We start from the raw sequence: 12,313 nt of genomic DNA, 5'->3' as shown, positions 1-12,313 counted from the left end.
CAGTAGAGCAGGAAAACCACCACACTAAACCCAGGTATAAAGCTCCTGCATCATCTCTTGCACCCCCTCCAGAGGAGGCTGTCCCTACCCAGCAGAGCACAGCCAGCCTTCTTGCAGGCATCAGCAATCCCTGCGATGACCCCTCGAGCCACGTCCACGTCCAGTTTGCCGCAGGCGAAGTAGTCGAGGAAGAAGAGGGGCTCGGCTCCCTGGGCCAGGATGTCGTTGACACACATGGCCACCAGGTCCTGCCCGATGGTGTCGTGTTTGTGACACTCCTGTGCGATCTGCAAGACACACACACAACCTCTGGGGTGGCCTGGGGACCTGGGACACGGGTGGGAGGCGGGGCTGGGCCAAGAGCACCAACGGCCCCACGTCCCTCCCGCCCTCCAGGGGCTGTTTGAGGGGCAGCCCCATCTGTCACCATCCCTCATCACCTCCTCCCTCTCCCCAGGGGTTCTCCCTGTCTCCCTGGCTCGTCCAACACACACTTAGGAGGGGACTGAGCTGCAAGGGGTTTCCTTGCCATGGCCCAAACACACCAGGAACGTGGGGTAAATGGTTTTCCCCGTGAGTGATTTTTGGAGGGTGGAGATTCTGTCTTCATGAAACAGAGCTCCTGATTGCATAATTAATATTTAAACCCCACTCCTCAGGCATCATGTCAACTTCTGGCTATTTACAGGCCAGAAGTGAAATGTGTGTTCAGTTCTTTTGCCTGAAGAAGGGCAATTTCACCTTTCATCCCCTTTTTTAGAAAGACAAATAGCTATTTTTGCCAAACAACTGATAATTTCTGTTCAAACATTTTCCCTTCTGTGCTATTTTTCCTTCCTTTACGTGGCTTTTCCCCTTACCTTGAGTTTTGTGCCAACCCCATCAGTTCCAGACACCAAGATGGGATCTCTGTAACCGGCTGCTTTCAGGTCAAAGAGCCCAGCAAAGCCCCCGAGTTCTGCATTGCAGCCTGGCAGAAACAGGAGGAAACAGCTCAGTTGTACTTCCAGGGGCTTCTCCAGCATCTCCAACACAAATTCTCTCCAAGAGTTGCCAACACAACTTTGCTCTGTCACCAGGAAACTTTTCTGTGGCATTTGCAGCCTCTTCCCAGGGGCACAGGAGCTCCTAATCTGCTTGGGTTGGCTTTGTCTCTAACTCATCATTACCTTAAGCCTAAAAATCCTAGACCTGGTGATGGAACAGTCACTGATTACTGTGACTGACATGATTCACCCTTGCTCTGAGTGTTCTTCTGAAAAGCAGAGGAGGAACAGCAACAGACTGTTACTGGTCGTACTGGTATGGATCTGGTGTGGATCTCTGTTTTTCTCTCTGTGTATATCTGACTTTATCAGGAGGTTCTCAGCCACTCTGAAGTAAAAGGGCTTTTTAATATATATTTTTTATAATTTATATCTATCCAAAGAATTACAAGGACTTGCTAGAGCAAAAAAAAAAAAAAAAAAGGGACAAATTGATGCTGTTTTAACCAAGCAAGAGACGTGTCTTCCACATCTGTCTCAGGAATTGTAACCTTTCTACACATTCATCCCCCAAAATCACACAGTTCACTTTGCAAGAAATAACAACCCATGTAATCAAACCCAGCAGGAAATGGGGGGATTTTTGCTGGCATTTGTCCTGTGCTCTCTAACACCCCTGGCATCCAGGAGATGTAGTTTAGAGCCATTTGGGGATGAAAATCCATCTGCCTGGAGGAAATCCCAGGCATTTGATTCCCACCCATATTTGTTGGGTCATCTGGGAACACCCAGGACACACAAACAGGAGGCTGAGATCAAGACCAAATGACCACCCCCATTCTATGGCACACGAGCAGGAGGTCCTGTCTTACCTGACCTGGACGTGGCTGCAGCCAAGGGCTTGATTTTCTGAACTAAAGTGTTCCCTGCTGCAATGTCCACCCCACTGTTCTTGTAGGTCAGGCCTCTGGAAATAGGGAAAAGAGGTTATGGGAGTGATTGATTGATTGATTGATTGGGGAATCACAACCATCTGTGTCCAAACAGGACTGGATTGGGGAATCACAACCATCTGTGTCCAAACACGGTTCCCTTCTCCCCGTCACCACGGGGATCAGCCCTTTGGGGCAAACCAGACAGAAATAAAGCAATAACCTCGACAGTCCTGAGTTTTACAGCTCAAGGGTGGCCTCTCCTTCTCCCCTGGAATCCCACCACACAACCAGCCCTTTTCACCTAAATGGACTTCCTACTAAACAGTGTATTTTAAATTCAGTTCAAAAGACCCAAGTTCCACGGTGGATTTTAGGAAAGCTCCAGGTGGGGTTTACGTATGAAGAAGCGTTTGTGTCCCCTGTGTCCCCACAACCCACTGGGGACATGAGGCACCACTCCTATTTCCAGCAGGACCTTTTCATTCTGGAGACAGAGATCTGAGTGACCTTTAACTCCCACCAAACACATCTCACTCCAGCTGAGCAGCTGCTGTTCCCATGCTGGCAGTGGCAGGAACCAGCTGCATCCCTATTTTAGGTCCAGCCCAACTTCCTCTCTCCTACTGATGGGATTCAGACTTAAATTCTAAGGGTGAAACGCAGTTCTTGATTAACAAGGACAATACAACCAAACAACTGAAACTCACTTAAAATCAACTTAACTGAGCAAAAAAATACAGTTAATCCCCAAAAGCCATCACAGGAACCAGGCTGAGAATTCACTAAATATTGAAAACCAATAAGAGACAGACACAAAAGCCTAAAATTGGATAAAACGGAGCAAATATTTTTGTACTCTGACTATTAAATCTAATTTTAAGATGTGGGAATTCTTTTTAGTGTCTAGGACACTGTTTCTCCCGTGAAGATCATTGCTGGAATATCTGGCACTGACCAAGGCAGACTAAAATCCCAGAACAACTGGCCCAAGAGTGGTGCTACCAGGAAACAGCAAGGTGCCTGCACTGCCAGCACAGCCCTGTCAGAAGCTGGCAAGAGGAAAACAATTATCCCAAGCAGCTGTGAGTGAGACCTGAGGGAACACCGGCCTGCAACAACCAGGGAGCAAAGTCAGGCCCTGTCCTGATAAACACTCACCAGATTTTCACCTCATTTTTAAAAGCATTTTAATTTTTTAAAATATTTTTTTAACCTCCTTTGATCCTTTAAATGAATCTCTAATTATTTAGATCTTCTGAAACACTAAGTAACTGTTCTGGCTATTTTCCTGAAGTGAAATGCCTTGGGACTGAATCCTCCTGGTAAGGCCCCAACTTTCCAGGCCAACCTTTCCCCTTCCTTCTCTGTGGGCAGCAGAATCCAATGGGACAGGGCTTGGAGCAACCTGATCCGGTGGGAGGTGTCCCTGCCCATGGCAGGGGTGGCACTGGATGATCCCTAAGGTCCCTTCCAAGCCAAACCAGTCTGGGACAGTGGGATTGACACGTTCCCGACTGTTGTGCCAGTGCAGGAGCAGGTCCTGGGGCAGAGTGCAGGGCACTGGAACGTTCAGAGAGCTCCCAGGAGGCTCCCTGACAAGCCAGGGATCCTCCCAGCCAGGCATTCCAGGCAGGAACCTTGCTGGCTGTGGCCCCTGAACTCGGTGCTGCAGGAACTGCTCGTTGAAAGCTCCTCTTGCCTCACACACCGACCTCATTACTCCCTCCTACAAACACGAATCCCCACTCCACGGGGCCACAGCCATTTCCCAAGGCATGCCGAGCACTTGGGAGAGAAAGAAGAGTAAACACCTTGTTCATTCAGGACCTTTATTGACCACCATTTTACAGACTCCTCACAGGACCCACTGTCAGCACCAGTGGAAGTCACTGATGTGCTCCCAGGACACAGAATGACCCATTAGCCAAAGGGGAGTTTGGAGCTAACTGGGGACAGGCAGAGCTGCTTCACACCAGGGAAAAAGGAGTCTAAAAGCCTGCAAGAGGCTTTCAGAGACATGGGAGAGACAACAGGACTCTCTGCTGCAAACAAAAACCCCACACCCACCTGACCTCCAGACTGTTCAAACTGAACACTGGGAAAATTAAAGGAATAAGGATGAAAAGGAAGGATAAATCCTATCATGTTGCTGGCCAGATATTCCAGTAAAATGTGTATCCCAGCAAGGGGGAGGTTTCAAGATAACTTTAATCCTTTCTAAAAACCCAAAAATGAACCAACAGATCAGCTCAAACTTTGTTCATATTTAGAATCCTGGAACATCCCCAGTGGGAAGGGACCCACGAGGATCATCCAGTCCAACCCCTGGCCCTGACCAGGACACCCCAGCAATCCCACCCTGTCTCCTGGGGCTGTGGCTGCATTTCCTGATACTAATATTGACATCAGACTTCTGGACAACACCAATCCAGAGCAAAAGCTGTGATTTCAGGCCCAAGAACCAGAAGTTCACCTTGCCCAAAGCGGCTCTAACAGCCAGGAGCAGCACAGATGATTCCTGTGCAGTTTAACTGATTAGTTTAACTGGTATTTGGGAATAAGAACATGGAAGAGAGTCCTGCAAAAGCCTGTTCCTCCCCAGGTAGTCTCGCTGAGGTTGAGTACAAGGACAGTGGTTAAGGCTTGTCAAGAGCAGCACGGGCCATCCCCACGGGTCACGAACGCGGAGCAGGGGGTGCCGTTTGCACTGGGAGCGTTTGGAGCATCTACCTGGATTGCCTGAGGAACGCTATGGCCCTGGAGCCGATGTCCTTCCTGTAAATGGCGCCCTGGAAGTGGATGGTGGCCACGCCGCTGTTGGCCTGGCGCAGGGCGGCGGGCAGGTCGGGGCCCAGCGCGGTGACGGTCAGCACGCGGCCCCCGCTGGTCACCACGCGGCCGTCCCGCAGCGCCGTGCCCGCGTGGAACACCTGCAGCCCCAGCTGCCTGGCCTTGGCCAGCCCTGCCAGGGGGGCACAGGAGAGAGGCACAGAAAGTGGTCAGTTAGGACATGCTCAGGGAACACATATCCAGACAGCACACTCTGGGAAACGGGAACACATTTGGAAAACCACCCTCGGAGCAGACGAGTCCATCTGCGTGCTCAGGGAAGGGGAATCGCCCGGCACACCTCGTCCAATAATTCCAGCTGGGTTTTGTGCCCCAGTGCCACACAGACCACAAACACCAGCATCAGCGTGAGGATCAGTGACCAGAACCCCCTGACTGCAGCAGATATTAAATGACACTGTGCCAGTGTTGAATAAAGGTGGAAATGGAAAACACAACAAACCCACAGGGGTGCAGCTGCTCCTTGCTGCCCCATGACCACAGCTGCTGCGAGTCTCATCTAGGGATTCCCTCCATCCAGAAAAGAGAGAACAGCAGAGGAATGAGCCTCCTGGGGTTCCTCCTGCTGCACTTACCTGTTATTTCCAAGCCCTTGGGATATGTCCCCGGATAGCCCTGGCTGGCCATGACCACGGTCACAGCCGCACTGTCCTCCAGCCACACTGGCAGGGAGCTGGAGAGCCTTTTGTCGACCACTGCCTGCATCACCTCGTACAGATCACTCTTCAGCAGGGGCAGAATCACCTGCAAACACACAGAGCAGCAGGTCAGACCCAGCACTGCTCTGTTCTCTTCCCTGGCCCTTCAGGAGACACTAATTCAGCTGTAAGAATAACATCAAATATTTCACACATACTGTGCATGATCTGGGCATTAAAAATATTAAAAATACCCTCCCCTGGAGGTAATTCCTCTGGGGAAAACAAAAGAATTGTTACATCTGGAGGGGAAAAGGTACAGGACACAGAACTCTATTTGTTCTGGAGAAGAGAAATTCAGAGAGTTTTTTCTGCTTTTGAAGTGGGAGTGGGGAAAAGAAGTGTTGGCTTCTTTAATAAATTTAAAAAAAATCCAACTCCATCCCAGAAAAGATAGGGAAGTGCTGAATTCCACACAAGCTGGCCCCTGTGAAGGCCAGATTTGAGTCCAGCCTGCTGAAATCTTCTCTGGAATGGACCAATTTCCGAACAGATTTTCTGTCCTGGATATTTTAATTAATTTAATTAATAAAATATTTAAATATTTTAAGTCTTAGTGCAATTAGGTAATTATTCACCCCAAAGCTGGTTAACAACATTGGTAGAAGGTCACAGATTTTTCTCCCCTAATGCCAAACTGTATCTACCCCCAAAACAACTCACCTGACACTCTGGGTCACCAAATCTGCAGTTAAACTCCAGAATTTTAGGCCCATCTTTGGTGAGCATTAACCCAGCATAAAGCACACCTAGGACAGAAAATGATATAAAAAACTCCCTCAGCAACTGCCCAGCTCATTTGTTTTGAGTCTGTTGATAGCAGGGTTTAGAAGGAAGTCCCCTGAGCTCACTGAACTGGAGCAACGTAACAATAAATCAGGCAGAAACAGCTGTGGTTACAATTTTGCTGTTCCTTGCTGGTCTCCCTCGCTTGACAGTCATCCCCCATCAATGAAATGACACCTCCTGATTTCCACGGACTCTGAATCGAGCCACTGCCACCAAACCCAGCTGCCAAACAAATCAAAGCTATCTCCCTTAACTTCCAGGCTGAGTTAGGCCTACAAAGAGGAAAAAGCAAGATAAAAGGTCTTTCTCCTTATGATTCAAAATCCCAAACTTCTGTACCTACCCGAATAGGGGACCCCTTCTTTCCTCATGCCATCAACAGTCTTCTGAAGCACAGTGTCTCTGACTTGCTGCAGCAAATCTTTGGAAATCTAAGAAAACAGGATCAGAAAACAAGGTTTGTGAAAAGGGAGGGCACGATTTCGCGTTTTTAACACAGAGCACTTGGATGGTCCCCTGCTCACTCCATTTCATCCAATGGAAAACTAATAATTCTTCTCCCTCTGTTTTTGCAGATAGAAGTTCCTTGTCAACCAGACACCAAACTGCCTTAAGGCACAGCAGAAATTCATCATCAGCTTTGTGTGGCACACAGTAAAAGTGGGGCTTTCAAGCACTTGGTGCTAACGATCAGCACTTCAGAACACTGACAAGCCAGGCTGCAGGAACAGCACTTCCACCCTTAAAATTCAAAGGAACTCAGGAGAAATATCCTCCTCTTCAGGGAAATTTAACAAGTAATGGATTTTACTTGGCCTTGGCTGTTTCAGGCAGCTCTTTCCATCCACAGGAGCCCATTCCCCCTGTTCATCCTGCTGGAACTAAACATTCCCCATGCTCTCAGTGCAGCTGCAGTGGAACATCTGCTCATCCATCCATTGTTCCCTTCCCTGCCATCCCATTTTTACCTGAGGAGCTGGGCAATAAGCTCCCATCCCTCCGGTGTTGGGCCCCTCATCCCCATCCATCAGCCTCTTGTGGTCCTGGGCCGGAGGCATCGGAGCGACGGTGACGCCGTCGGTGAAACACAGGCACTGGAAAAGATGGGATGGTTGGAATTGCAGCCTGGGGGTGCAGGTGAAACACAGGCACTGGAAAAGATGGAACGGTTGGAATTGCAGCCTGGGGGTGCAGGTGAAACACAGGCACTGGGAAAGATGGAATGGTTGGAATTGCAGCCTGGGGGTGCAGGTGAAACACAGGCACTGGGAAACACGGGATGGTTGGAATTGCAGCCTGGGGGTGCAGCTGAAGGCAGACAGTGCAGCTGATGATCTACAGGGCTGCAGAGGGACACTGAGGAGCAGCGACCTTGCCTCCCTCACACAGCAAACCATGGGGTCCCAAAGAGCTGCCCTGCCCTGGTTTGGTACATCCTTCCCCCAGGAAGCACTTTACCAACACCTGTAAAAACAGCTCCCCAGCAGCTGCGCTGAAAGCAAACACTCAAAAGTTTAAACAAAAAATGAAAAATTAAAATACAGCCCAGTGGAAATTCCTTCTTCCCTCCCCTCCCTGCCCCGGAAGGAAGGCATTTCATTGCTTCCAAGGTTTGTTTCCTTCTCCTCACTGAGAAAGCTGCTTGCTTGTGAATTATTTATAAATTATTCACACAACAGTTGCTTTTATCCTCAACACCTTCATAATTACAGGCCTGCTGGCAGCTTCTGCAACTGGCTGATGTTGCTCACTGGAGCTGGGTAAGGTTGTTCAGTGAACAGCACTGAAAGCTATTTCATAAAGCTCATTATAAAAATGATAAATCAAGCAAGGATTCTGCTAATAATAAAAAAAAAGCTAAAATATTAAGATATATTAAAAAATAAGTAATTTGTGGGAGGTGAGTTATCTTGCTGGGCAAGGAAAGCAGTGCATTTTCTTCACTGCTTTCAGTCAGTACACAAAAAACCCAACCTTAAAGTGGATTTTGTTTTATTGTGCTGTGTTAAGTAAGTCTGCTAGGTATTCCAGGTTCTAGTTTTTAAATGAAGGAGCTGAATCAGCTTAAAATGAAGGAAAAGTTCTCTCTGCCTCTGCTGAGTAAACCAACACTGTCAAATTAAGGATTGCTTTTTTTTCCATGTGGCAACAGCTGTTTGAGTTATTCTTATTTAATGTGATTTATTTTAACAGACCACGGGGAGTTGGGTTCTAAGCACAGCTGTCTCTAATTAATACCACTTTATTTATAACAGGTAACTGGTTTTAACCGAAACAGTAATTTTTTTTATTTATTAAATAACAAATTTCTCCCCTTTGCAGGTGGAGTTGCTCCTCTAGTGTGTCCCAAGTGGTTCAGAGCAGGTGGAACTGAGGTGTTACCGTGAGATGCACTTACAGAAATCTCCTCTCCTTCAAGAAGCTCTTCAACAACAACGGTTTCCCCAGCAGTGCCAAAGCTCTTATCCTACAAGAAAACAAAATCTCTTCAGTTCTCTTTCAGTTGTTTTAAGCTACCGAAAATGCAACAAGAAATAAATACTTTTAACACAGCCAAAAAAATTCAGCATAGGTTTGAGACTCTGAATCCCTTCTGCCCCCAGGGGGTGTCAGCAGTGGGAAATTCCTCGTTCCTCTTTTCTGTTTATTCTTAAATAAGTGCAGGTTTTCTTACTGGGCATTTTGAAATGGCAGGGGATATTTATGACTCCTGAGCCATTCCACAGGCTGAATTTCACCCCATGTCACTGAGACCAACAGCAACGACTGTCGAGTCTCCAATCCGAAGTTTCACTTGGCAAGAAAGTGCAGTTTGACACAATAAATGGGAAGGGAGGGAGATTTTCATATCCCAGTGCAATGTCTGAACACTGACTGCATGTTCTGGGGAATCAAGAAATGAAGAACAACCAGCCCACACTGACAAGGTAATTTTGGGGTCTGTAAGACTCCCTGAAACACAAATTCCTGTACACGACACTGGACCACATGTTGATATTTACTGTCCAATAAAGACATTTACTGTCCAATAACCAATAACCAAAATGGGACTGCAGAGCCCACGTTGAAACCCCTGCTGAAACCCAGGTTTGTCAGATCTCCTCTCCTGTGGATCAGCAGAGCTCCAGGAATTTCAGATTGCTCTTCTGCTGGCACCAGCTGAGGGCCCGACCCGGCAGCCTCAGCTCTGTGTTCCTCACTGGTCAGGTAAAATCATTTTGCCTCACTTCTGATTTTGATGCTCCCAATCCATTTGTGGAATATCCCACCTCACTGTATACTTCACTTGGAATAATTCCACTAGAATTTTACTGCACATTTCAGTGCTGTGTGGTGAGTCCTAAAGCTGATGGTGCTTGTAAAGATCCTCCCTCGATCCCACAGCTCCTGCTCCTGCACTGTGGGACCTGCTTGGCTGCAGCAGCCTCAAATGGTGTAATAAAAACAGGAAATGCATGTACAAATGAGTGAGATCAGGGTGGGTTTTCATGAAGAATGGCTTTATTTGAGCCTACAGGATCTATGCCCCAGCAATAAACATAACAGAGCTTCGCAGCTGTCCCAGCACTGGGTAGAAGGTTTGATGTCTTACAGCCAAGCTCCTGGCACACAGAAATAAGGAGGATCTTTGAGGCTCTGAGAGGGTTCCCAGCCTGGTTTGTGTTCCCAGGTGAGTGTGTGACAGCCCTGCTCACCTGCATGATCTCAGTGACAGCTTTGCAGGCCTCTGCCTTGGTTGAGGCCACGATGACTCCTTTGCCAGCTGCCAGGCCACTGGCTTTCACCACCAGAGCGGGGAAGCTCGCACTGCAAAGGCACAGCACACACACTCAACACTAAACAGTCTTGGCAAAGACACTCTGAGCATTCCAGGAGTTGAGAGATCAAAAGATCAGAATAATTCTATGTTTTCGCGGCAACCTTATTGAGTAACACCCAAATCAAACCAGGCTCCTCCTGGCATGCTCTGCCTGAGAAGGGTTTGTGCTTCTTTGCCCCACCACTGAATTTCATGAGTGTTCATTCCTGCTTTCCATGCAGTAATTCCCTCCTGTATCATCTGGGGTCACCTGGGTTGTACCCTGATGAGCAGACCATCAGTTGCTGGGAAAGGCTCCAAATATACTCCTGGAGAAGAGGCCAAGCTCCAGAACAGATGGTTCTCAGGCTGCTCGCTGGGTCTCCACAGCAGGAGTTCGAAAACAAAGAAAACCTGTCCTACATTCTCCTGTAAACTGAACACTGAGCTGTACATTCACTTAGGAGCAGTGGGTAAGAACCATTTTCTCACTTGCTGCACTTTGACAGCCGTGGGTGATCCTCTAAAACCTTCCCAGATGTTCCATCACAAAGGTATTGATACATCAGCAATCATTTGACTGGTTTGGATATCTAGCAAATAAAAGGATGCCTGAACTGGCCAGAACTGTACCTGTTGATAAAGCTGCAGGCTGCCTTGGGGTCAGTGAAGGCTTTCCACCTGGCAGTTGGGATGCCATGACGGTCGAAGAAGGCCTTGGAAAAGCTCTTGCTGGACTCCAGCTGAGCTGCCTTTGCTGTGGGGCCAAAACACCTTATCCCAGCTGCTGTCAGGTCATCCACGACCCCTAAAAACAACACAAGCCACGTTATGAGCAGCAGATGATTTGTGGCAGGCAGGCCAAGCCCCCAGGGGCAGGGATGGATGTCAGGGCTAAGGAGTCCCACGTGTCTCTGCAGTGCTCCCAGGATGTGGTGAGAGGTGACAACCCCCCTTTGCTTGAGTGGATCTTTTAGCTCACAAGCCAACATCAGCCTTTTGGGAAGGTGCCAGTGATTGGACAGGTAAAAGGTTTAAACAGAAGCATCACCAGCACCTTTACATGTATTTTTGTTTTCACCAAGACTCAAATGATGATTATTTCAAAACATGAAAGCTCCACAGGAAAACCAAATCTGCTTTTATTGCTCACACAATATCCTTCAGAAACTCATTTTCACCTCAGCACAACCCTGAGTTTAGGAAAAGTGTCCCAGAGGATCTGTTTCCATTCCCACTGGAGACACTCAGACAGTGCCGAGTGATGACAGAGGACTAAAATTTCCCTTTCTTCCCAAAAGCTGCAGGCTGTGATTTTCAGCTTGTTTCTCTTACCAGCAGCAAGAGGGACCTCTGGACCGACCACCACCAGCCTGATGTCTTGATCTCTGCAGAACTGGGCAAGGGCAGCGTGGTCACTGACTGGAACAGCTGGGGGAGACACAAAGGGGGGGAGATCCCATCAGGAGTGTCGGTCAGCACTGACTCAGCCCAGAATAGAATCTTCTTTTCAGCCAGTCCCCTCCATCTGCAGCGTCACCACGAAGATTTACAGATGTAGGGCCAGGTTGGACGGGGCTTGGAGCAGCCTGGGCTGGTGGAAGGTGTCCCTGCCCATGGCAGGGGGGGCACTGGATGGGCTTTGAGGTCCCTTCCAACCCAAACCATTCCATGATTCTGTGATCTTAGGATATTTGTGCCAGCAGGGTGTGGGGAATGAAACGAGTGGCTGATGGAGGAATTCCAACTTATCTATTTTCTTTTTTTCCTTCTTTTTGTAGTGCAGCCAAAAACTGCTGCACTCACTGAGACCAAGGGGAATCAGAACATTTTTGGGTTTACATTAAGCTGAACTTAATTAAGAAGGGCCAATGCTGTGACTGTGGACAAGGGTAGGTGGGCTCAGGTTGCTACAGCCATTACCTTTCCATAAACAAACATTCCACGTGACAACACGTGGAATGCCCCAAACTGTGCAAACAGAAGGAGAGGCTGCCCCAAAGACAATAATGACAAGGCTCCTGATAACAACATTACGCAAAGGGCCTGCAATTCCACGGATTTATCTCAAACAAACAAAGCCAAGGTCTGAGAGGATGAGCCCAGAGAGCCAAGGAAGGGACAGCCTGGTGGGGATTGGCTGGTTGGGCTGGGAGGAGACAACACAACAGGGCACCACAGGCAAAGGGGGCACAGAATCCCACAGTCATCAGGGCTGGCAGAGCCCTCCAGGATCACCCAGTGCCACCACAGCAC

The 12,313-nt window shown here is 48.4% G+C and overlaps 1 protein-coding gene across 2 annotated transcripts in view; it reads right to left on the bottom strand.

The window, feature by feature from the left end:
* The window catches only part of GART (phosphoribosylglycinamide formyltransferase, phosphoribosylglycinamide synthetase, phosphoribosylaminoimidazole synthetase), a 33,250-nt gene that overhangs the window by 14,720 nt on the left and 6,217 nt on the right, over positions 1 to 12,313 (bottom strand). Inside the window, exons 3-14 of one of the 2 annotated variants that reach the window (XM_027908260.1) lie at positions 11,393 to 11,488; positions 10,691 to 10,865; positions 9,954 to 10,065; positions 8,657 to 8,725; positions 7,227 to 7,352; positions 6,602 to 6,689; positions 6,133 to 6,218; positions 5,347 to 5,515; positions 4,652 to 4,883; positions 1,859 to 1,953; positions 861 to 970; positions 89 to 287 (exon numbers count right to left, since the gene is read on the bottom strand). In XM_027908260.1, the coding sequence (XP_027764061.1) occupies positions 89 to 287; positions 861 to 970; positions 1,859 to 1,953; positions 4,652 to 4,883; positions 5,347 to 5,515; positions 6,133 to 6,218; positions 6,602 to 6,689; positions 7,227 to 7,352; positions 8,657 to 8,725; positions 9,954 to 10,065; positions 10,691 to 10,865; positions 11,393 to 11,488 (1,557 nt within the window). The remainder of the gene's footprint in view (positions 1 to 88; positions 288 to 860; positions 971 to 1,858; positions 1,954 to 4,651; positions 4,884 to 5,346; positions 5,516 to 6,132; positions 6,219 to 6,601; positions 6,690 to 7,226; positions 7,353 to 8,656; positions 8,726 to 9,953; positions 10,066 to 10,690; positions 10,866 to 11,392; positions 11,489 to 12,313) is intronic. The other variant, XM_027908261.1, reaches the window with a different exon arrangement.

Source organism: Empidonax traillii, unplaced genomic scaffold (genome assembly GCF_003031625.1).
Source record: "Empidonax traillii isolate 1590-97213 ecotype Southwest subspecies unplaced genomic scaffold, ASM303162v1 scaffold1668:size145401, whole genome shotgun sequence".
NCBI classification, from domain to species: Eukaryota; Metazoa; Chordata; class Aves; order Passeriformes; family Tyrannidae; genus Empidonax; species Empidonax traillii.
This window is presented reverse-complemented; position numbering and strand designations above follow the sequence as displayed.